The sequence below is a fragment of the Rhinichthys klamathensis genome, unplaced genomic scaffold, assembly GCF_029890125.1.
Source record: "Rhinichthys klamathensis goyatoka isolate OS25496 unplaced genomic scaffold, OSU_Roscu_1.1 h1tg000384l_1, whole genome shotgun sequence".
In the NCBI taxonomy this organism is placed as follows: domain Eukaryota; kingdom Metazoa; phylum Chordata; class Actinopteri; order Cypriniformes; family Leuciscidae; genus Rhinichthys; species Rhinichthys klamathensis.
In genome coordinates, this window is record NW_026606888.1 from 376,202 (window position 1) to 400,518 (window position 24,317).

Genomic DNA, 24,317 nt, shown 5'->3' on the forward strand with positions numbered 1-24,317 from the left:
TTCAGATTTTGCCATCTTTGTGGCAATTTGTTTTAAAGAATTTGTTTTAAAGAACATTAAAAAAGTGTACTTAAGTACAGTAGGCTACTCAAGTAAATGTACTTTGTTCCTAACAAATTGCATAGCAACTCAAAGGAAAATGCATCGATAGGCTCAAGTTCAACATAAACAGTTATGAATATTTCGTTGGTTCTCTCTTGTTTTTGCGATATGTTCTTTCTTTGTATGACAGCCTAGCCAAAAAATGTGTCCGCACAATTTGGCGTGTTTCATTGAGTTATCACAACTAAAACAATTGACTAGCACAACTATAGCTACGCAAATTGCTAACAAAATCTTAATCACATTTTTAATAATTTGAATAAATGGTGAGGATGTCAATTTTTCTGGGCCGAACATTACTTGTTTTCGTACAAATCGCCACTACACTGTCTCACAATAAACTGTAGCCGGCCCTCGATGACGCAAGAGATGACAGATCTCAAGTTAGACAACTACAACACGAGGGCACAGCTGCGCGTGGGACCACAGCACACACTCGCGCGCTCTTCTGCATCATCATTAATAGCGCATGCATCGCTCCATCTTATCTCAAATTCTCAATGGGCTGCGGTGGGAGTCGAGCAGACGCTATTGAACCGCGATATCATGAGAGCTGGACCAGAGAAACCGAGTCGACGTGGCTTACCAACACTGATGCTGAAATCCCCAACGGCGTGACTTATAAGAACCGCGTCGTTCGTGGAGAATGTAGCCAGCTTATTAAAGGCAATGCAAAACTATCAGGTAGCCTATAATGCTGTTTTGCTGTTGTTGGTGAAAAGTAATATATAGGCTATATTTATAAATGCATGAGCTATGATTTAACTGCAAAACTCTTTAGCTTTAAGATACTATCTTCAGCATGCTCTGAAATCAAATCAAAGTTTGTTTGGCTTATTATTCTCTTTTGAAATATGATTTGAAATATGATAACCTAGAATGTTATCAGGCAAAGTCCAAGCTTACAGAAGTTTTTGTGAAATATGATTTCCACAGGTAGAGGTACAGAGGCCAGGTCTTGTGGAGACAGAGGCAGACGGATGGTTAATACAGGAACTCAATGTGGGAGGCAGGTTTTGACTTCCAGCACCTGCACAAACCATCAAAGGACATCCTGTGGCCATGAGGTTTGAGTCACTGCTTCAAAAAGCTAGCAGCTATTAATGAAACATTATGGTCTCGGATGTATAATTCTTCAAACTTTAGGGTTTTTGCCAATGTAGTGCACAGACAGCTGTGTCAATGTTTGAGTAACATTAAGTCTGTTTCCCAATCGATATGGTGACAGCTTGTTTGTGTTTTTACAGCAGATAAGTGACTCAAACCCGACAACACGTAAGGAGGGGACGTCTCATTCTGAGGGGGTTTCATCTGATGCTGCGTCTCACCCAGGGGAGCCAATGAGGGAAAAATCATCTTCGCCTGATGCGGAGGATACGCTCTGAAACCCAGAGGAGTTCAGCCCATGAGGATTACAGGCTGTATAAGAAATCATAAGCTGTCGAGAGAAATCGAGCTTCACAAGAGATGACATCTCATTAACGCTCGCTCATAGAAATATTACACTTTACTGAAGTTTTGTTGCTAAAATGGGTTAACAAGGTGCATCTGATCATTAGCATGCCAAATATAGATTTTAGTCTGCTGGCACCCTGATGTCCTCATAGGAGTTACTGAGCAAAGCAGCATATGTTCATATTATTGCATATATGAATTATTGCTCACAATGCACTGTGCAATTTTAATGCTAATGACACTGATTTTAAAGAACAGGCTACTAAATGCTTTATTGTCATGCTTAAATAATTGTTAAAAAAAATCAGTTGGTTAATATTATTTTTGGGTTATTCTGTTTTTGTAAATATGCATTTACTGGAAATTTTACAGTATTTATTTATTTATTTATTTATTTTATATTTAATAGTGATTCAGTATCATAGTAGTTTTATTTTAGAAATAAAGTTCTAAAGCTTTCTTTGGAGGATAACAACAGATCGATCGACCTTACTCACAGGCATTTTATACAACCAGCTATAAGTGCTGTAAAATAACCACTAGATGGAGCAGCTTATCTTATATGAACAGACTATTGCTGTGTTTTGGACATTTAGTGTAACATTAAAATGAAGTATTTAATATAGTTTATATAAAAAAGCTTTTTAAAAATGCGAGGCACTGTCTGTACATGGTTTTTGACAAATCTTAATGCTGCATCACCAAACTGATGACAAACATTGATAATTAGACAAACTAAAATAAGGAAGATCAGGGAGTTGTTTAAAAGTTGTTAACTTTATAGCCTACCTAAATGATGTCAAGTACAAAGAGCACTGTTGTTACATCTACCCCATTAATGGGCTGAGTTGTAATGGTTTTTTGCATGAACAGGTGAATTTAATTACCATATTAAATTCAAAATGATCATTATAACATCCATTATCACCATCATTTCACTTTAAAAAGTTGAAGTTCAACAGGTAACATATAGGAAACCTTTTTAAAATTCAAAACAATTCAAATAACAAATATATATATATATAATATGAAACATAATACTTGGAAACATCTAACACACCCTCACTCTCCAGGCTGAAGACTGTACCGAATTCGGTAGCACTTTATAATAACTGCATGCTATTAATCATTTGTTAAGCATGAGTAAACAGTTAATTCATCATTTATAAAGCATTAATATACATTAATAAGCAGTTTATAAATACAGCTATAAACACTTTTTTTCTTGATTTATAAGCATATCTATAATGCGTTTAATAATTGTATTTTCATACTTTGTTAATGATCAATTAATAATTTCTAAATGAAGTATAGCATTATTTATAAACCAGTTATTTAAGAGTTGTCAGTTATTCATAAGATCACTTAGAAAGTGTAACTAAATGTAGTAAATACAGGTAGTTATAAAGCATTTAGTAGTGGTCAGTTAACTATTTTGTGAGCTAATCTAAAGTGAGGACTATTCATGCCTTGTAAAGCATTTATAAAGGAGATTTAAAGGCTCATCAATCTTCTAAACAGTAAAATGTAACAAACACAACACAGTGATACAGAACTTTAGACATGAACAGTCCTCACTTTAGATGAGCTCACAAACATAGTTAACTGACCACTACTAAATGCTTTATAACTACCCGAATCAACCCTAAATTACAGCTTAAATACATGTTAATAAAGCATTTATTAACACACTAAGTAACCATCACTATATGTCTGAATAATAAGATGTATGAATGTACATTTAAATAGTTTATTAATCATTTACTTACACGTTCTAAGTAATCTTGTAAACCACTGAAAACTCTTAAATAACTGGTTTATAAAAAATGTAATTAATCATTTAGAAATAATAAATTGATCATTAATAAAGGATGAAAATACAATTATTAAATAAATTATAGATATGCTTGTAAATCAAGAAGAAAGCATTTATAGCTGTATTTATAAACTGCTTATTAATGTCTATTAATGCTTTATGAATGATGAATTAACCATGCTTAACTAATGATTATTAGCGTGTAGTTATTATAAAGTGTTTGTGACATTTCAGAACGACACTGGATGCAATTGCAAATAACGCTTTATTAAAGATCACAATGATAGGTTGGTCAGAACAGACACAAAGAGGGTCGAGACGGCACAACACAGATGGAACAGTGGCGCAGGGACCCAGGTGAGCTGATGGTGCAGGTGCCGGTGATAATCCTCCGTGAAGGTGCTCGGTGATCCCGTGGTGAGTATCCGTGACTGCTTGTGGAAGTCCCGTGAAGACAATCCAGAGAACACGTAACGAGATACACAATCCACACCGGGAACGACAGCACGAGGAACAGGAATACCACTCAGCGACGACGACACGAAGAACAGGAATCCACTCATACACAGGGGCACGAGGAACAGGAACACACCAGAGACGAACAATGATCTGACAACATGAGACACCAGTTACTGAGCATATAAAGCCACATACAAAGTGAAACCAGCTGGCGCTGCTGATCAGAAGTGATCAGTGACCACGCCCACACTAAACACACACACAGCACACAAGACGAGAGAGAGAAAGTTAATTGATCAAACGTGACAGTACCCCCTTCCCTAGGGACGCCTCCTGGCGTCCCCAGGACGCCTTACCTGTCGATTGAAATCATCGATCAGAGAGTGATCCAGGATGTCTCTAGCAGGTACCCAACTTCTCTCCTCCGGACCGTAACCCTCCCAATCCACCAGGTATTGAAATCCGCGTCCCCTCCTTCTCGAGTCCAGAATACGATTTACCGAATACGTTGGTTCCCCGTCTACGAGACGCGGCGGTGGGGGAACCGGGACTGGCGGATTAATACGTGCGTAAAACACCGGCTTAATTTTGGAAACATGGAAGGCGGGATGAATTCTCCTGTACGCCGGAGGAAGTTTGAGGCGGACTGTCACCGGACTAATGATCTTGGTGACAGGGAACGGGCCAATGAATTTGGGGGCAAGTTTATTAGATACGGATCGGAGAGGAATATTTTTCGTAGAAAGCCACACCTTTTGACCCACGACGTAAACGGGAGGCCTTGACCTGTGGCGATCGGCCTTAGCCTTGGTGCGCTTCCCCGCCTGGAGGAGAGTCTCACGGGCTCTATTCCAGGTGTGGTGGCACCTCTGGACAAACGCATGAGCGGAGGGGACCGCGACTTCGGATTCCATACTAGCAAAAACTGGTGGTTGGTAACCTAAACTACATTCAAACGGTGAGAGGCCCGTAGATGACACTGGTAACGAATTGTGGGCGTACTCCACCATAGGGAGTTGTTGGCTCCAGGAGGAAGGATTCTTGGAAACCAAACATCGCAACACTCTCTCCAAGTCTTGGTTGGCTCTCTCGGTTTGTCCATTGCTCTGGGGATGAAACCCTGAAGATAGACTGACAGTCGCCCCCAGTAACCTACAGAACTCCTGCCAAAATTTGGACACAAACTGGGGACCCCTGTCAGAGACCACGTCTATCGGGAGGCCATGAAGTCGAAAGACGTGATTTATGACAGTTACCGCTGTCTCCTTGGCTGAGGGTAATTTGGGCAAGGGAATGAAATGAGCCGCCTTCGAGAACCGGTCCACGACCGTCAAAACGACAGTCTTACCCTGGGAGGGCGGGAGGGCGGTAACAAAATCTAGAGCGATATGGGACCAGGGTCTCGAAGGGACTGACAACGGTTGGAGTAACCCATCTGGAGGTCGATTGGAAGTCTTACCAGTGGCGCAAACCGAGCAAGCCAAAACAAAATTGCGGATGTCACGAGCCATCATGGGCCACCAGAATCGTTGTCTGACCAAAAAACTGGTGCGGTTAACTCCTGGATGACACGCTATGCTGGAAGAATGTCCCCACTGAATAACTTCGGACCGATTCCCCTCTGGCACAAATAAACGGTTCGGTGGACACTCGGGCGGAGGCGTTACCCCTTCTAAGGCCGATAAGACCCTCGATTCGACCTCCCACCTGAGAGCGGAGACTACTATAGACTCTGGTAAAATACGCTCGGGAGTAGACGGGCGTTCGGTCTGATCAAAAATACGAGATAATGAGTCGGGCTTGATGTTTTTGGAGCCCGGGCGGTACGAGAGAGAAAAGTCAAAACGTCCGAAAAACAGTGCCCACCGAGCCTGCCTAGAGTTGAGTCTTTTAGCAGTTCTAATGTATTCTAGATTCTTGTGATCAGTCCAAACAATAAAAGGTACCCCTGACCCTTCTAGCCAGTGACGCCATTCCTCCAGCGCTAACTTGACTGCCAGCAACTCTCTGTTACCTATGTCATAATTGCGTTCGGCAGGAGATAAACGATGGGACAAAAACGCGCAAGGATGCATCTTGTCGTCTGAGGAAGAGCGTTGGGAAAGAACTGCTCCTACCCCCACCTCTGACGCGTCGACCTCCACCACGAACTGACGTGATGGATCAGGGGCGACAAGAATGGGAGCTGAAACGAAGCGGCTCTTGAGTTTAACGAATACAGCCTCAGCTGTATCGGACCACCTGAACGTCGTTCTGGGGGAGGTCAAGGCAGTCAGAGGTGCGGCTAGCTGGCTGTAGTTGCGAATAAAACGCCGATAGAAATTGGCGAACCCCAGAAACCTCAGTAGGGCCTTACGGGAATCTGGACTTGGCCAATCTATCACAGCCTTAACCTTGTCAGGATCCATACGCATTCCCTCAGACGAAACGATGTGACCTAGGAAAGGAACAGACTGTGCATGAAAAACGCATTTCTCCGCCTTGACAAAAAGCCCATTCTCTAGCAACCTCCGAAGCACTCGTCTGACGTGCTGAACATGCTCCTGGAGAGAAGATGAAAAAATCAATATGTCATCCAGGTAAACATATATGAACTGGTCAACCATATCTCTCAGCACGTCATTGACGAGTGCCTGGAAGACCGCCGGGGAGTTGGACAGCCCGAACGGCATGACCAAATATTCAAAGTGCCCCCTAGGGGTATTAAATGCGGTCTTCCACTCATCACCCCTCCTTATGCGGACCAAATGATATGCATTACGTAAATCCAGTTTTGTGAAGATGGATGCTCCCTGCAACCTCTCGAAAGCTGAAGACATCAACGGCAAAGGATAAGTATTCTTTACCGTGATGTTGTTCAACCCTCGGTAATCAATACAAGGTCGCAAGGATCCATCCTTCTTCCCCACAAAAAAGAACCCCGCCCCTGCTGGAGATGAGGAAGGGCGAATGAACTTGGATGCTAGAGAATCAGAAATATATTTCTCCATAGCCTCCCTCTCTGGTACAGAAAGTGAATATAACTTGCCCTTAGGCGGAGACTCACCTGACACTAAGTCTATGGCACAGTCGTAAGGACGATGCGGAGGTAGAGAAGCAGCACGAGACTTACTGAACACTTCTCTCAGGTCTTGGTACTCCTCGGGCACGTTTGACAAATTCACTTCCTCCTCCTGGAACACAGAAACAGGTACAGACGTACACGCAGATACGAGACAAGACTCATGACACTTATTACTCCAAGCGGACACAGAATTCTGGCCCCAATCAATTCTCGGGTTGTGCAGTGTAAGCCAGGGGTGCCCGAGAACCACTGGTGCAATGGGTGAATCCATGAGGAAAAATGTGATAGTTTCAGTGTGGTTGCCAGATGTAGTGAGTGTAATGGGTTCAGAAACATGGGAAATGTTAGGGAGCTCTTGACCATTGAGTGCGTTGACGGATATCTTGTGATGGAGTGGGGAAATGGGGATGAGAAGCTGCTTAGCTAGTCTAATGTCCAAAAAATTACCTTCTGCCCCAGAGTCCAGTAAAGCCTTGGTGTCGTGAAAGTGAGTAGCCCACCTGAGCCTTACCGGGAGGAGAGTAGATGATGAGGTCTTCTCGGCGGAGATCCCACCCGATAGTAGCCTCACTGTTACTATCGGGCTTGCTCTTTTACCGGGCACGAATGGATGAAGTGCCCCGATTTACCGCAGTAGAGACACAGTCCTTGGGATCTCCGCCTTTCTCTCTCCTCCCGGGAAAGCCGAGCTCTGCCCACCTGCATGGGCTCGTGATCGGTGACGGGGCTGACCGTGTCCTCGCTTAAGGCGCGTGCCCTCTCCGTGCTGACGAAATGACGATTCTGGACGACCCGACTCCTCCTGCTCAGCCGAGCATCAACCCGAAGAGCCAACTCAATGAGTCCATTAAGTCTCGCGGGTAAATCCAACATGTAAATCTCATTTTGGACACGGTCAGCCAACCCATGCAGGAAATGGTCCCACTGCGCCTCCTCGTTCCATTGGCACTCTGCGGCCAAGGTGCGGAATTGGATGGAATACTCCGACACCGAGCGGTCTCCCTGGCGTAGATCGGCGAGTAGTCTGGCCGCCTCCCTACCCGCCACAGCCCGATCGAAAACTCTCTTCATCTCCTCCGAGAGTGCCAGGAACGAGGCGCAGCATGGATCTCGGTTCTCCCACACCGCCGTTCCCCAGAGTGCAGCCTTTCCAGACAGCAGGGTTAGTACAAACGCCACCTTGGATTGTTCCTGAGCGAACGTCCGCGGCTGTAACGAAAAGTGCATAGAGCATCTGGTCAAAAATGCTCTGCAATACTCGGGCTCACCTGCATATCCCTCGGGTGTGGGTAAGCGAGGCTCGCGAAGACTCAGATCCTGTGGGGGTGTGGGCTGAACGGGCGGTGTGGGTGGCGCAGTGGGAACTCTAAGATGTTGTAGCTGTTGGGTGAGCTCGGACACCTGCGCCACAAGTGCTTGAACCGCTCGACCCATGTTCTCAATGCCCTCCTCTTGTTGGTCCATCCTCGCGATGCTGTTGGCAGCGAAGTTGTCCCAGTTTGATGCGCTTGCTGCATCCATTGAGGTCAGATCATTCTGTGACATTTCAGAACGACACTGGATGCAATTGCAAATAACGCTTTATTAAAGATCACAATGATAGGTTGGTCAGAACAGACACAAAGAGGGTCGAGACGGCACAACACAGATGGAACAGTGGCGCAGGGACCCAGGTGAGCTGATGGTGCAGGTGCCGGTGATAATCCTCCGTGAAGGTGCTCGGTGATCCCGTGGTGAGTATCCGTGACTGCTTGTGGAAGTCCCGTGAAGACAATCCAGAGAACACGTAACGAGATACACAATCCACACCGGGAACGACAGCACGAGGAACAGGAATACCACTCAGCGACGACGACACGAAGAACAGGAATCCACTCATACACAGGGGCACGAGGAACAGGAACACACCAGAGACGAACAATGATCTGACAACATGAGACACCAGTTACTGAGCATATAAAGCCACATACAAAGTGAAACCAGCTGGCGCTGCTGATCAGAAGTGATCAGTGACCACGCCCACACTAAACACACACACAGCACACAAGACGAGAGAGAGAAAGTTAATTGATCAAACGTGACAGTGTTACCTAGAATTCTACTGCATGAAATTTGAAGTTATGCTATTCTGTATTGCCCTTGTTCAAAACAAACAAACAAATAAATAAAACATTTGTAGCAAATTTAAGTCTATACTGATTTTGTGGAATTTGTTGCTCCAGTAGAATTACATTAATTTGGAAGTGCTACAACCACACTTTTCATGGTTAGACATGATGTGTCTAGTTTTTTGACATGTTGATGAAAAGCTTCTATGGATGTTGTCAAATTAAACAAGAGAACCTGCTGTTTCAGTTATTTAATACCATCAAATAGCATGAGTGCAAATCAAACTATAAATCATATATGACATTTTTACTTTCTTTCCCCTAATTTTTTTCCATTACCATTTTTTAGAATTTCAGTTATGACAGTGATTTCACCCCTGTAGCTCACTTTTAATTGGTTAAAACGATGGTGTTACAGCCCTCCCTGGGTCTCGCACTGCTTCCACAATTTAGTGCAATTTTGAGTTGTCACCTTTTTATAAAGAAAGGCGTGCAGTAATTATGTGTGAATCAGGCTTAATTGGGCAATCTAAATTCTAATCTATTTAAAATTAGCACAGGCTTATTGGTTTATTCCTCAGTTATTTGGTTGGCACTGCCCACAGCCAACATTTTTTTAATTTGAATGAAGGGTTAACATATATCACAGTTTTATTTAAATGTAACATTTGTATCAAATGTGTTATGATTTAATTTAACTTTAAACTTTCAGATGTTTGTTCTTAAAGTCACCATTTATGGGTGCACATCTTTGTTTTTTTTTTGTTTTTTAAATAATGTGCCCTCATAAACTTGAATCAAAATAACTTCCTCTCCTTGCAAATGGGGTCTTTTCTCTGATGACCTGCTGTTACTGGCTTGAGGGCCGCAGACTTGTTCGACTTGAAACGGCGCTGCACGGACCGATCGGTTTGTGACATCAAAGTACCGAGAGAGCGATTCAAAACCATAAGGAGCTGTCTACTCTCTATTCGCTCGCGGTACTTTGATGTCATTCACCGATCGGTCTGTGCAGCGCCGGTTCAAGTCAAACAAGCCTAAACTGTCACTCACATATCACAGCAATAGTAAACCAATGATCCATCGAACCAAAAATTCCCGATGGACATGGCATGGACATGAATAAAGTCCTTCCCTATATGTTTTCTTGTTCGAGAAGCTGTTTCATTTGTAGGCTATGTTAAAAGACTAACACAACTTCTATTTTATAAAAACTTTAATCAAAATAACTTTTTTCAAGCTCTTGCACATGCTTCTCTGATGATGACGTGTTTATTGGCGCGAGGGCGGGACACCAGTTTAGGCATGTCATGAGATCGCAGCAATCGCAAATGACAAGGATCCAATAAATTCCCGATGTAAAAAATCAGTCCAGTTCTACATTTTTTTTTTTTTGTTCAAGAAGCCGTTTCACTCAGATGTTGCAAAAGAAAGAAAATACTTTCATGACGACTTTACAACAGATAGTTAAACAAACAATTTTCTAAAGGGCTGCATAGGCCTGTTTAATTTTTAAGTTCTTATAATATTCCTATTTTAATATTAGGATTTAAAAAATGATATTTAAGATGAAGCAATCTTCTCTAATACTATTGTCAATGAAGTGACTGCGGACCTGACTGACTCTGAGACCATGCGGAAAAGTCATATGAGCGCCTCTCAGAGTCGAACAGCAGTAGCTCGAGCTCAGAAGTATCGACACAGGCTTCAGAGGTGGACACGCTCGGTCCTTCTAGATGACAGACCTAACGTAAACATACCTTTTCTGTCTCTTTATCATCTCAACACACAGTCATTTCGTCTCCTTGGAAGCCTGGAGAAGAAGAATGACCGACGAAGGAATGTTAATCTCACCGTCGGCTCTCCAGGATCCCGGAGATGGAGCGAAAACTGAAGACATCAGTATGGATTGTACGGACGTGGAAGATGAATTGTGTTTGGAGGAGATTTTAACACTGTACAGTCAACCGATCAACGAGGAGCAAGCCTGGGCCGTGTGTTATCAGTGCTGCAGGTGGTTAACTCAAAAACAGAGACGGAAAGAGAAAGGTGTGAGTCCACCTGGACGGATTGCGGGTCCTGGAGATGTGAGGATCCGGAAGGACGGGACTGTTAAATTGTATCAACAGAGCAGTCCAGGTAAATCATAATGTTTACTTGAGAAGTCAAAGTAAATGCGCAGTAAATGGCGCAGCATGAAGCCAACTGAACAGCAATAGCATGATGCGTTATTATTTACAAAGCAGCTAAATATAAGCGATATTATGATTAATGGAGGCCATTTTAATTATTTAGACAGATTTAGGGATGTACCTAGACTAACACCTCAATTCTAACTGTATCCATCATTTTACCTGTTTTATTCGAAAGTTTAAATATAGGCCGATATTTGCATATATAAATATTATATGCTTTGATTTGATTTTGATTTATTATCTCATTCATTGCAATACAAACCATTTACTCTGTAATACCGGTTATATCGTATCGACCATCGAGCCATTGTAAACAATGGGGCCATGTGATGGATTCATCCATAGGCACCTTTAGGCATGGGGCAACAAAAGGGACCTGATCTTTGGCCTAGTGCTCCTGTGATATGCATACTTACCATATTGATCCAACATTTAGGTGTATTTATGTATTGTTCAGGATGCACAATTACAACATTTAATATGTTAAATGTTGCTAGGTCAATAGGCCTACATCTGATTTTATACTCTCACTCATATTTAGCACATTGAATGTTCTAGGGCTAATAATATTAATCAATTGTAAATTAAAATATACAATCAGATTAACCGCAATATATTTCAAATCAATACATTTGAGGATAAATATAGTATAGTGCTTTGAATAATAACTGTTTTCTATTAACCAAAAATTAATCAAATTTGAGAGAGGGATTTCTCAGACAGAAGTAGTATAATTAAATTCTCAGCCATTATCTCATTTGGGTTCTTTCGCCTGAGGCTTTTGGATTTGGCTTCGGCTTCCATCTCTGTTTCTCCTTTGGGAGTTAATCTGACTGCCGTTCATAAGTATAATTATTGGGATGAATGTCTCAATCCTTCCACCTCCCTAACAAGGATTTAGACGTGGGGTTCAGCAGTTATTTTAGTTTTTTTTTATGTTTTAAATGGCAGGTACCTTAATCTAAAAGACATTTCCCTAGATGTCTCCTGCTTATTCTCATTAAAATAGAGTACTAGCCTGTGACTGACCTGCATTTACCAACATATAGTCCATGCCCATGTATATACAACCTTTTATTATGGTTGTTAAGAACAAGCATAAGTCTTCTGCCTTAAGTATAGAAGTGTGTATAGTGCCAAATGCCAAGCAAGTAAGATCATATGGTCCTTTATACCAGGCAGGAAAATCAATGCTTATGTAACATGACGGTCTGCTGAATTCTGCTCTCCTGGGGAAGTTTGCTGTCCTGGCAAATGTGGGTACGTTCAAATTACGCTGACTGACCAATGATATCAGACTGTGAACCTGCCAGTTTCAGTCATGATCTATCCCCGATGAATAGATCTGTCTCTCAAATTGAATAAAACAGTTTTAGAGCCGAGATATGATTTGTAAAAAAAGAAAAGAAAAGAAAAGAAAAAAGTCTCGTCTCCAAGCTCCAGACAATGCTTCATTGATGTTTATGTCTCCTTTTTCTGTTTTCTCTGCTTGCTAAAGCCATATAGTGATTCAGTTGTTACAGCCCTGGAAACAGAATGTATCCCAACTAGAAAAATGAAATATGGTAGTGTAGATCTGAAGCTCCTGAGAAGCCTAACTCAAACATATAGGTTAATCTGAGATAGATAAAGCTTTCACTCTCTGTCCTTACAAGGTGTTGGGATTGCATCAAATGCATTAGAATATTGTGCAGATTTGTCACAGATGTTGTTAGTATTGTCTACTGAAAAATATGAATATGCAAACATTACCATATGTAGTAATACTTTTTTTTTTTTATTAACTGCCCTACTCATCTCCTGAAAAATAAATGAATATATTTATTTAAATAAATAGTCATTTAAATAAATAGTCATAGTCACAGCTGGATGGGTTTATACCTTTGCCCTTTTGTCCCAATTTTAGTTTGTTACTGTCCTCCTGAGTCAAAACCCCTTGTGAATTGATTTCCATGTTAACCAGGTCACAATGTAAACGATGAATTATTTTCAGTGAAGATAATATTACAGTACTCATCTGTTTCATACAACAATGTAAATGGCATCCTATTGCACTAAGTACAAAAGAACCTCTTGAAAAATGCCTTCTTCCTGTCAGGATGGTGTATGTTCGACTCTATGTGGGTTTAAATTCAGACTTCTTTTGGAAATTTATTTTCAGTTATATTTGATTTTCAGTTGTTGAAAGTGGCCGTTGCAGTGACACTGGGTTCATTCATTAGTTGCAGCAGTGAACTCTGGGTCTCGGCCAATACCAGAGGAGGCTCTTTCTTTTAACACTGTAACATTATACCTCCAGTGCCACTAAAGGAAGGGCTAAAACAGACATTATGATTCTAAGCCCTTTGTAGTGTATCTCAGGCTCAACTGGCACTCAACTGGCATCTCTGTCTGACTCCTATAGATTTGTGTTAAATATTTAATGTGAAGGTTGTCTGAGGTGAACCCCTGGGTCCCTCTCTGTAATATAGAAATGGGGGAGGGGGCTTTTCATGGTCAATTTCACTTCTATTAAATGTATTCATGGTTGCAACCCATACACCACTTCTCTAGAAAGATGCTGGCCTTAGTGAGCATCATTATTAAACAGCATCTTTATTATTATTCCCTAACTAATTATCTCGTCCTGCATCATTTGTGCTTTGGAAATGAATCAAAATGGTCTTGTGCTAATTACTTTTTTCATTTTTGGCTGGTGTATGAAAAACGAGCAACAAAAACAAAACCCATAGACCCGCATTGATTGAAGGACCCGAGTCATATTATATTAGAGACTTGAGGGTGGGCTCTTTTGACCAATAAGAAACCATCCATATCAACCAATTAACCATCTAGCAATTTATTAGCAACCTCCGTGAACACCTTGGCAATACAATAGAGTGCAACAGTCGCCAATTCTGGAATTAAAAATCATGTTCATTTTCTTCATAGGGGAGCTGATTTTTAATGATAACCTATAAACCTTTAAAAACAGACCTACTGTAAGCTATGAGGTTGTTAATCGATTTATGTGCTTTTGTTAAAGCCATCAGCCTGCATTATTTCAGCTTATTTTTTAAAAATAATTGTGTTCAACAGCAGAATACCTGAGGAAAAACTACATTACCCATGATTCTTCAGAGAATCTCCACCAATCAGAGAATCAAAACAAACAATTTGCGCCAAAGAACTCTTTAGTGCCCGCCCACTTCCATGAGGCACTGCGAACAACATAATCTCCCCATGCTCTCAAACCACTTAAATATTTGTTTAGATATGCATATTTAGCAACAAATGTAAAACAAATGGTTTCTAAGTATACTTAGTCACCTAACTGCTTTATGTATTGGCAAGAACCCAAAAATGAAAAAAATCTAGTTCTAGATTATATCCTATTGTCAAGTTCATTGATATATCAGAAAATTGTAACGTACATGAAATGTAAATATTTTGAGTTATGTGATTTTAAAAAATGGATTCGTCAGAAATTATATATATTTGATTTGTTTCTCTTTCTTTTTTCTTTTCCCCATTACAGATAAACACATTGAACCGCCCAGTTCATCAATAGAGGTGAGTCATCTTATTTACTTTTGTTGAGGTGCCAGACTGGTTTTTGACTTTTGAGAAAAATGAGTCATTCTTTTGCTATATTTGGTAAAGGGCATCAGCTTTACAAACCACCTGGAGGAAAAAGCTAGTATTCGTCTTTGTATGTTTGGTTTCTGAAGGTTTCTAGGTGCAGTGTTTTTTGCTGACTCTGGTGGTCACTCTTCCCGTGGTGTGGATGTTTGCCAGCTAGATTTAGGTGCGAGTGGTTTTCAGGAGTATATGTGTCTGTGGGAACCTCATTGTCTTGATGGTATTCATTAGCTGTTAGTTCTTTGTTGGCGTGACAACTTTGTGGATCTCGGCCTGCCTCAAAGTTTCCCTAAAGCTCCCTGCCACTCTGGGAAGTAGCCAAAGCTTTGCTGTAATACATTTGGAAATAGTTTTCCCAAGCTTTTCAGCACCAAGAGATCTCATGCCGCCCGCCTCAGAACAGGGCAAGACATTTGCACGCCCTTCCTATTTAGTAAAGAAGACAGTGCTGTGCAAATAGGACTGTGTGTTATGCTAAAAAAATTGAAGTAACATTTGTTGGCTAAATGTGATCGATTTTAAAATGCCCTCAGAGTTAACAGATGGGTCCACAGAGGGGATTCGAACATGCAAGCATGCGCCCACACAGCCACACACGCACAGAGTTCCAAACAAAAAGAACACATGCGGCCATCTCTGAACGAGATTATCAACAGAGCACTAGACGGTAAACTCGTGACTGTGAATGGGAGGATATTCAAAGAGCAGAACAGCAGGGCCTTGCCTCCTCTGCACACAAACACTATCTTTTTTTCCAATAGAGTTGATACACATCAAAGATAAGACATTTTGTAAACATAAAACATTCATAGACCTTGTGACTTGGGCTGGCCGATATGGCCAAAAAAATGATCATGATAATATATTATGACTGTTTAAGTTAGGACTCTACTTTTATTACAATTAACCATAAAATTAACCATCATCCATTGTATCATACATTTAGATCATGATAACCATAGGTAAAACCACCCATATAGCACATCACTACTAAGGTAAAATCTATAGTTTCTATGCTATTTGTTATGAAAAACATTAGCCTAAATACATTTCTAGTATTAACACAAATGCTATAGCTTAATAACAAAAAATACTGTAATTACATTTCATTACTTCTTTAATACATGTCTACATTAATAATATAATAATTCTATATGAATATACCACATTTATGCCATGATACCTTGGTGCAGTTCAGGGGTGGAGTGGCTATGGAGCCGCTGTACAATGTGGGACAGCCAGTTAGTGTTACTAGTGTAAATCCATGGTAAATGATGATGATTTGTAGATTGAAAAGCCTTCTGACTGGAGTGTTCATGGCACAATGTTTCTCGTGTTTGTCAGTGCTGTTGAGAATGTCAGCGCTGATTCACCTGGTTTAAACTAGTTTAAATCACAGTCATACATGTTCTTTGCTGAATTCAAGCACTTGTCACTGGATCTCACAGATGTGATCGAGAACGATCAGTGAGTAAACGCATCTGCTCTATTAAGATGCAAGCGATTCAGATCAACCCCACAATTATTCGTTTTTTTCCCTCAGAATCGAGAAAAACTCGCAATTGCGAGAGTCAAATTCGGAGGAAAAAAAAGTCAGCTCGCAATTCCGATATTTTCTCGCAATTGCAAGTTTATAACTTGCAGTTCTGAGGGGAAAAAAGTCAGAATTGCAAGATAAAAAGTTGCTCTTACCTTTTTTTTTATTATTTTTTTTTATTCAGTGGCGAAAACAAGCTTCCATACTTTTGTTTAATTTGTATGGCTTCAGAAGGCTTTTATAGTGGTACTTCCTTTTTGAAGCTTAAAAACCTTTTGTGTTCCACAGAAAAAAGAAAGTCATACGGGTTTGGAACGACATGAGGGTGAGTAAATGATGACAGGATCTTCGCTTGTACATAATGTTTCATATGTACACTTGGTGAGATCAGAGCTTTAGGCGAAGGCGCCCTCCTCTTCATAAAGCCTACCCTGTCTTAGGGCAGTAATGAGAGGGTGTGTGTGCTCTGTTCTGCATGACTGCACCTCTCTCTCAGCGACCATGTGATGTTGCAGTATGCATGTTTAAGACCTCGCCCTCATGGCCAAGTTAAGCGAATGCCTCGACACTGACTGAACAAAGTATTCTGCTACTCGCCACAGACACGCCACATCCACAGGCCCCCTCTGGCTGTGTGTGTCTCAAACCAACTGCCCTGTCCGTCAGCGACTTAACAGTAGTGTTTTTGCATGAACATATCTCCTAAGGAATCTGTTTCAGACAGGCCACCTAAGGCATCATGTCACCCCTAATGGTCTACAACAGATTTAAGTGAGCTTCACATGAAAAAGTGACATTGCTTGTTTCTTAGTAAAAGAGTCCATGACTAATGTGAACATCCATGACATCCAAGATACAAGGAAAAATCTAGTTTAAAGCACGTCAAGTTCTTAGAATTATTATATTTTTTTTTCATGTATGTGGTTTTGTATTTGTTTGGCATTTTCAAGAAAAATTTAATGACTTTAATATTATGTGGTCGAACACACATAATCATTATGTAATCAAGTTTTGAAATATACCTCTTTTTTTCTTTTACAATTATCATCAATTATTTGTTTCATAAATATCACACAATTTTTAGGGATTCACAACACATGACATTGTATCAACTGAACAAACTCAAGCATGAAAAGATTCAATTATTTGACATTTTAAGAGAAACTAGGTACTCAGTAAGGTTTTCTTTTTAGAAATTTAATTCCTTGCTTTGTCTTCATTAGGACTGTCATCGCCCTAATATTTTTTACTTTGTCTAAAAAAATATCAAAATTAATTTTAATTTAAAAATGTAAAAACATAAAATAGGTGTATTTAAGTCATCTTATGCAAATGCATTTTTAATGAAATAATGAATATATAATTGAAATAATGGATTGGATAAAAAGAAGCCCTGTGCGGTGTATTATTTATTTACTATAATAGACTTTATTCATATTTTGAACTTTGAACAATTAACTTTGTTTATATTTTCAATTTTAATTTAAGTTTAAGTCAGTTTATGTTCTTTTGTTATTTTTATAAGTTATTTTTTAACGCTATTTAGCTTGAATTTATGTTTATTTCAGTTTTAGTAGTAATTTCAGTTTTTCTTTGTTTATATTTTATTTTAGCTTTATTTCAATTAATGAATGAAATAGTTTTAATAGTTTTTTGGTTTTAGTTAAAGCTGCCGTCGGCAACATTTTTTTGATCATATTCAGTGAAATCGACACTATAATCCGACAGAACAACATAAATAAAGTGGTTTTAGAAAAAACCCGAGCTTCTAACTCCACCTGGAGCGTGTTATTTGTTTTGCAATAATCCACAGCTCCCGGATCATCGGGTCCAATCAGCGCAGGGGGGTGTGAGATCTGACTGTCAATCACAGATCGGGCAATCACACGTTACAATCACATGCACACGCCGGACGTTCGCGCAGTAACAAAGAGTGATGGCGGATGTATCTCGCTTTCAAAACACTAACAAATCAAGTAAGCTCATTTAGAGTATAAATGACGTTAACAATTGCAATCTATCGGTAGATTAGCCAGGGCAGCAATACCTCCAAATACTCCATAGTGCATGGATGCTGATGAGCCGGGCGCGTTCACTGATAACCTGGTGCACACGCACTGACGAGCACGAACTCGGTGGGAGGGTATCCGTTGATAGTGGGGGAGGGGCATGAGAGTTGTAAACATTAAACATTTTGCTTAAGTCCACTCAATCTGCCAGACTTGCCGACTGCAGCTTTAACAACAACACTGGCCTTGTGTCATTCACCCAGATATCATAGGAAGTGAAGGTCACATCTGTTCTGGCTTTAAAAACCAATCAGATGGAGGCATCTTGGTAGGCAAGGTGTTATGCAACATTTTTCAGCTCTCAAGACAGCCATAATCTGTCTCTCAAAGATATTTGTCATTTTTTACCTTATCAATAAAGTTGTATCAAAATAGCGAATCATATCGATCCATGCCCAAAATGGTGTTGATTTTAGGAAGTGCTCTCGGTTGGGTTTCATCCGGCCCACTCTGGCCTTTGGCAGTTCTCTGGACAGATAGAGGCGAGCTGACCCAGTTTTTCCCCATTAACTCAGTACTATTGGCAGGACTCGATTGCTTTATAAATAGGAGAATAGTAATCACATTTAGATGCCTTGGCTTCTCACCAGGGTCTTTCAGCTAAAAACAAACCCACTCCATCAAAATCAGACTGGGTTTCCAAGTGCTTCCATTATGCACTGATGTGCATCTGCCAACTGATCATTAAAGCTTTTTTTGATCTACATGATCTGAAGGGTGAAAGACACAGTCCATTTTGACCAATAGGCATCTTGGCAGCTTAATGAAAACTTGTAAAGATCACCGTGTTTCCTTCGCCAAGGTGCACAGACAAAGAGGATTAGACCCAAGATCTAGTTCGGTGACTAAAGGGGGATTATCAGACCTCTTAATGAGAGTTTCTTCAAGCTGCGGGTCATACTACCTGTCTGTGGTTCTGGACTCGAAAGAGAGGCCACTGTTAGACAGGCTTTGGATGAGGAGGAATGTTGATGGTCTGTAAAACACCTGTTGAGACTCAAGTAAATTCCCATTACAACCTTCCCTTCAGTCTGAGTTTTTTTTAAAACAATTCACCTCTGAAATACCCCTCATCTCACTTTCGCTTTCTCTTTTTTTAGTTGTTGTGTGGGTTTGGGGAACTTGTTTGTTAGCTGTGAGCTTGATGCTCTCGTGGTTTATTCTCCGGAGGTTTTTTTATTCTTTGCACAAAGCCTGTTTCTTTCTCCTCGCTGCATAACTTTCCTTCCTCAGCTGACTGTGTGAGTGTGTCTGTGTGTAAGGATGAGGTAGAATGTTTGAGTACTTTGCCCCGGTCACACACAGCCTTGACGCACAACGTTATTTTTAATTTTCCCATTCGCATTTGGAGACGATTTACGCACATACATCACTTTTCAGCCACGTAATAAGTGTCAAAAAACAAGTTGTTCTCTTATTCAACATATTGTCTTGTGCTTTCTGGAAGATAATCGGTAATACTTTATTTTGGGTAGTCCACTTTAGACATCCTACTGACTAGAAGTATCTTTGCAGTAACCTCTGAGAGTTACTAAAATTAAACAAACACTTAAATATCCCTGGAACACTTAGATATAATCCACAGTTTAGTTTCAATAAGTAGGTTTGCGTATCCCTAACCTGTTGCTTCTGTGGCTTCTGTCACTGTGTGGTTGACTAAACTGCTGAATGGCTTTGTCTGATGAGATTTATGCTGTTTTGGCCATGAGTCAACCTTATAAAGTTACCACATCCTTTCCCAGAGGACTTCAAGGGCTGTGAACAGCAGAGTGAGACTAATGGTTTTAGGTTTCAGAAGAAGCGTAGTCTCCGGCCCCCTCACACAGATCATCTAGAGTCTGCTGCTTTGAGCCCACCGGGATTCTGCATCTGCCGGAGTCAGAGTAGCTTTATTATAATTTCAGCTCTATACAGCCTGTACACAGTAAAGCGAAACGCCGTTCCTCCAGGACCATGGTACTACATAAGACAATCCGGACGCAGGACTACAAAACTAAACTGTACACAATTAAATGATATTAAATGGACTAAACAAAGAAGTAAAATAAGAGCTAAAAAGGCACTAAAAATAAGAATTTAACATTTATATGCGGACTATTAGGATGCACCGAAAAGAAAATTCTGGAAAAATTATTTGTGCGTATTCAGAAACGGAGCCGCTCGCAAAGCTGCGCGAGAGTGAAACCTGAGTGCTGAAGATGGAGGGGCGGAGCGGCATATGTTTTCGGCTTATATTTCCAGCCTTTTTTCTCTTTCAGACAAAGCTGAAAATGCCATTTTTGGACGATAATTTTTGGCGGGCGAAATTTCGGTGCATCCTTACAGACTACACAAGACTACATAAAGTGCGTCTCTTTCTTTGCTGTCTATCTCTTTCTTACTGAGAGCGATAGCAGCTACATAACTGTACTCTTAGACATTTTTAGACATCATGCGCTACAGATTAAAAAGTTTGGGATTGATATGATTTTTTTTTTTAACATCACAGAATAGATTTTCCATTCATTTTTCCATTCATTTTTTGCTTGAATGAGGTCAGAGAGAGTTGAGGCAGTAGGAACAATTGGAACAGTAGGACAAGTCGTCCTCCTGTCAGTCTGTGTATGGGACAGTGAGTCACAGTGCTCGTCGGAGGACAGCAAACGTCCACCTTGCTGTAGGGTTCTGGATGTAGCCCATATCATTATGTAACTGTTCGCTTTCTCTTTCATTCACTTTCTCAGTGTTTTTTGTAGTCTTTTTTTTTTTTTGCTGAGTGGATGTCTTTCTGTACTTTATGTTCCAAATATTCCTGAGAAACAGTCCTTAAATGCCCCTTAAATACAGTTTATGTTCTTATACAGCTTTTGAAATTGACTTTTTTTGTCCACCAAAGGGTTGCCAGTAGGGGTGGGGGAGAAAACCTATACAGCACATTGGTGCACGTTTAAATCAAATATATAGACTTATTTAGGATTTTTTATTAAGGAAGGAACGAATGAGGTGGATATGACATACGGGATTTGGTTGGAGTGTCATGTGAAAATAATAAAACTCACCTCACACGCCACCATCCAGAGATAGTGTTAGCCTTAACTAAGGATGGCAAAGTTAAATGAGGTCTTTTATGGGCATTTACTGCAGGCGATATATAAATATATGTTATTGCAATGCTCAGCATATTGCAAAATCTTTAACCCTGTAAAAGGCCTCTAAATTGTCAATATTAGGGATGCATGATACTGCGCTCGTGTATTCGTAGTCATTAAAATGATCCGATACCAAAAACCCGATACCACGCAGCGTGTACAGTAGTGTTTGTGACGAAGAAATACAGACAACAGAGCAAACAGAGAGCAGAATGGATATATCAGAGAAGAATGAATGAATAAATAAGGCATTTATACAGTAGATTAGACTAGACTAGATTAGATTAGTATTCCTATGAAGTAAATTTATCAAATTAATAGAACGTTAAACAAATTAAAATGAAATAATTACGCCTATATAGCTGCTGTGCCTGAGCTGACGAGTGAAACGCAGAGTGGATTGAGCGCAAGCTTATCGAGCGCATCTCTTTTTTTACAGACATCATTGTAAAGTTTGCAGTTCGGTCGGATGTGTGAATTGCAAAGAAAGGCAAACTTTTTAAATATTAAAACAATTTGAATATTTAATATATTTATATTTGATATTATAAATATAAATACATTTGCTAAATGAATTAAGCCAACTAAAATGATTATAATTGTTTTGGTTTCTCTATATTTAAAAAAAATTACAAATGCAATGAAAATACAGGCATCTGTAGGCGACAAGTACCTAAAATGAAAGTATCGGTATCGGACTCATTCTGGAAAAAGTAGTATCGGTGCAATATGATCAAAACTTTCCTGAAAAACCTGTTGTACGCAATCTGCTACATGCCTTCTGCCCTCTGATTGATGGCTCATACTTTTTTTAGCAAGGAAAAGGTCTTTTAGTATAATTATAAAAACGTCCTCCTCCAGGTTGTGGTACACGTGTCTTTTTGCTCTGAAATTTTTACAGATTTTTACGAAGTAAACTTTGTATTTCAAGATAAACACTTACTGGACTGAAGCAACTCAAGGTTTAATTGATGTTCTCAATCTCAATTATCATTTATCATCTCTCAATTATCATTGAATTGCATTGCATTATGTTTTGAAACCCAAAATTAAATCTACAGAGCTTTGGTCTTAAAATTAAGCATTTAAAGGAACGGAATGGGGCACAATAATCGCTTTATATCGATTATCATATTTTCATAATCGTTGGAAGCCAAAATCGTTACTGAAACTCAATTTTGAATAATCGCACAGTTCTACAACAACTGCACCAAATTGCATATTTTTACTCATCTGAATATAATTGAGGTGTTTTTTTCTTCCTCAAGTGTCTTTTTTTCCTTCTCAAGTCTCCACATTCTTCTTTTATCATACTATATGAGGCATAAAAGCCTGATGTATTAAATATGATACTCAACAAAAAACACATGCAAACTAAAATAAATAAATAAATTGACTCGGACTATTATTTCATATGTCAGAGTCGGGCTTTTTATCGTTTATCACCACTATTGACTGGTGAATGCCCAATTTTACCAGCAACTAAATATAATGGGCAAAATAATTTTGCTGTGTTAGTCTGTGTTACCTCTGTTATATAATTTTTGTCAGTACACCGATTACATTACTTGCCTATACCGCACCACTGCCCCTATTGTCATATTGCTTTTTATAGAGATAAAAACCATTTAGTTAAGTTGGACAACGGACGCTACAATTAAAAGCAACTGCTCTGTTATCTGCCACTAAATGAAAAGTTCCAACATTTGGTTGGTGGTGGCGGTGGATGTTAATTTCACATCCTGTTCATATACAGTAGGTTATCCAGGGTTGGTAAAAGGACCATGGGACCCTGGAGCACAACCGCCGTTCCCCCCAACTTGTTTCATTCATAAGTGATTGTGAAGCAACCATGTAAGTTTATCAAGGTGTGGTTGAGGCCCCTGGGCATTTGCAGTCTTGGAGAATGTGCTCCTAATGCGTGGTCTGAAATCCTGAGTTTATCTTCAAAAGTTCGACATGAGGCGGTTGAGTAAATTAGAGAAGAATGGCATTGTTCTGCTCCTCTCGAGTGGCTCATCTCCATATGATGCTGGTGAAATGGTGAAAACTTTGCCTTGGAGCAGTGATGTCATGTGAGAAGGGCTCCGACAACAGTAGCCTGTGTCTTCATTGTTTTTTTGTCACGTGAGAGACGGATAGAGCTCAGGAGAAAGGAAAACAACTGCATATACTATGAATTTGTATGTCCTGAGTTGGATGAAATATCACTCCAAAGTGGGTTTAGCTAGTTGAGGTGGGATGTCAAACCAGGCATATTGTTCATATTCTTTTTCATAGAGCTGCAATGTATATGCGTGGAAGAAGTGGCAGGATGTTTTTTTTGTTCTCTCCTGTCAGCTCAGTTCACATGGGTGGCCTTTTCCCCTCCACCATCACTTTCAAACCGACACAGACCGTTCAGATTTAACTGTTCACCTCGGAATGTTTGCTTAGTTCATCTTGGATGAGCAGAGATTTACCAGTGTTTATATAGTTTGTCTTTAGTACTGCTGGAAACCCACCTGGTGAATGAATAACTATTAATGGAATGTTGCTAAGGAAACGCTTTTAAGTGGTTTGGAAAGTTTATGAATGCAGAATTCGATTTTTGCATGAGCTGTCCATTTTAGCTTATAGGTCATGAAAGACTTTTTAGATGGGAAGTGAAACTCTGACTGCCATGTAGTGTTGTCATGATTCTGGAATTTCTAACCTCGATACAATACCTGGGAAAAATATTGGTATTGGATACCATTTTCAATACCACAGGGACAAATTGCC

The 24,317-nt window shown here is 40.1% G+C and overlaps 2 protein-coding genes across 9 annotated transcripts in view; both read left to right on the plus strand.

Annotated features, from left to right (window-relative positions):
• Positions 1 to 481: 481 nt before the first annotated feature.
• On the plus strand, positions 482 to 1,856 carry si:ch211-215i13.3 (brain and acute leukemia cytoplasmic protein). Its single transcript, XM_056233927.1, has 3 exons — positions 482 to 786; positions 1,039 to 1,169; positions 1,353 to 1,856. Exons 1-3 carry the CDS (start codon positions 603 to 605, stop codon positions 1,485 to 1,487), a joined length of 450 nt encoding a protein of 149 aa, XP_056089902.1. The 5' UTR covers positions 482 to 602; the 3' UTR covers positions 1,488 to 1,856.
• An 8,817-nt stretch (positions 1,857 to 10,673) lies between these two features.
• Positions 10,674 to 24,317, plus strand: part of spire1a (spire-type actin nucleation factor 1a) — a 44,671-nt gene continuing 31,027 nt past the window's right edge. For all 8 annotated transcript variants that reach the window (XM_056233901.1, XM_056233903.1, XM_056233902.1 and 5 more), the window contains exons 1-2: positions 10,674 to 11,143; positions 14,717 to 14,751. In XM_056233901.1, the coding sequence (XP_056089876.1) occupies positions 10,831 to 11,143; positions 14,717 to 14,751 (348 nt within the window). In that variant the 5' untranslated portion in view covers positions 10,674 to 10,830. The remainder of the gene's footprint in view (positions 11,144 to 14,716; positions 14,752 to 24,317) is intronic.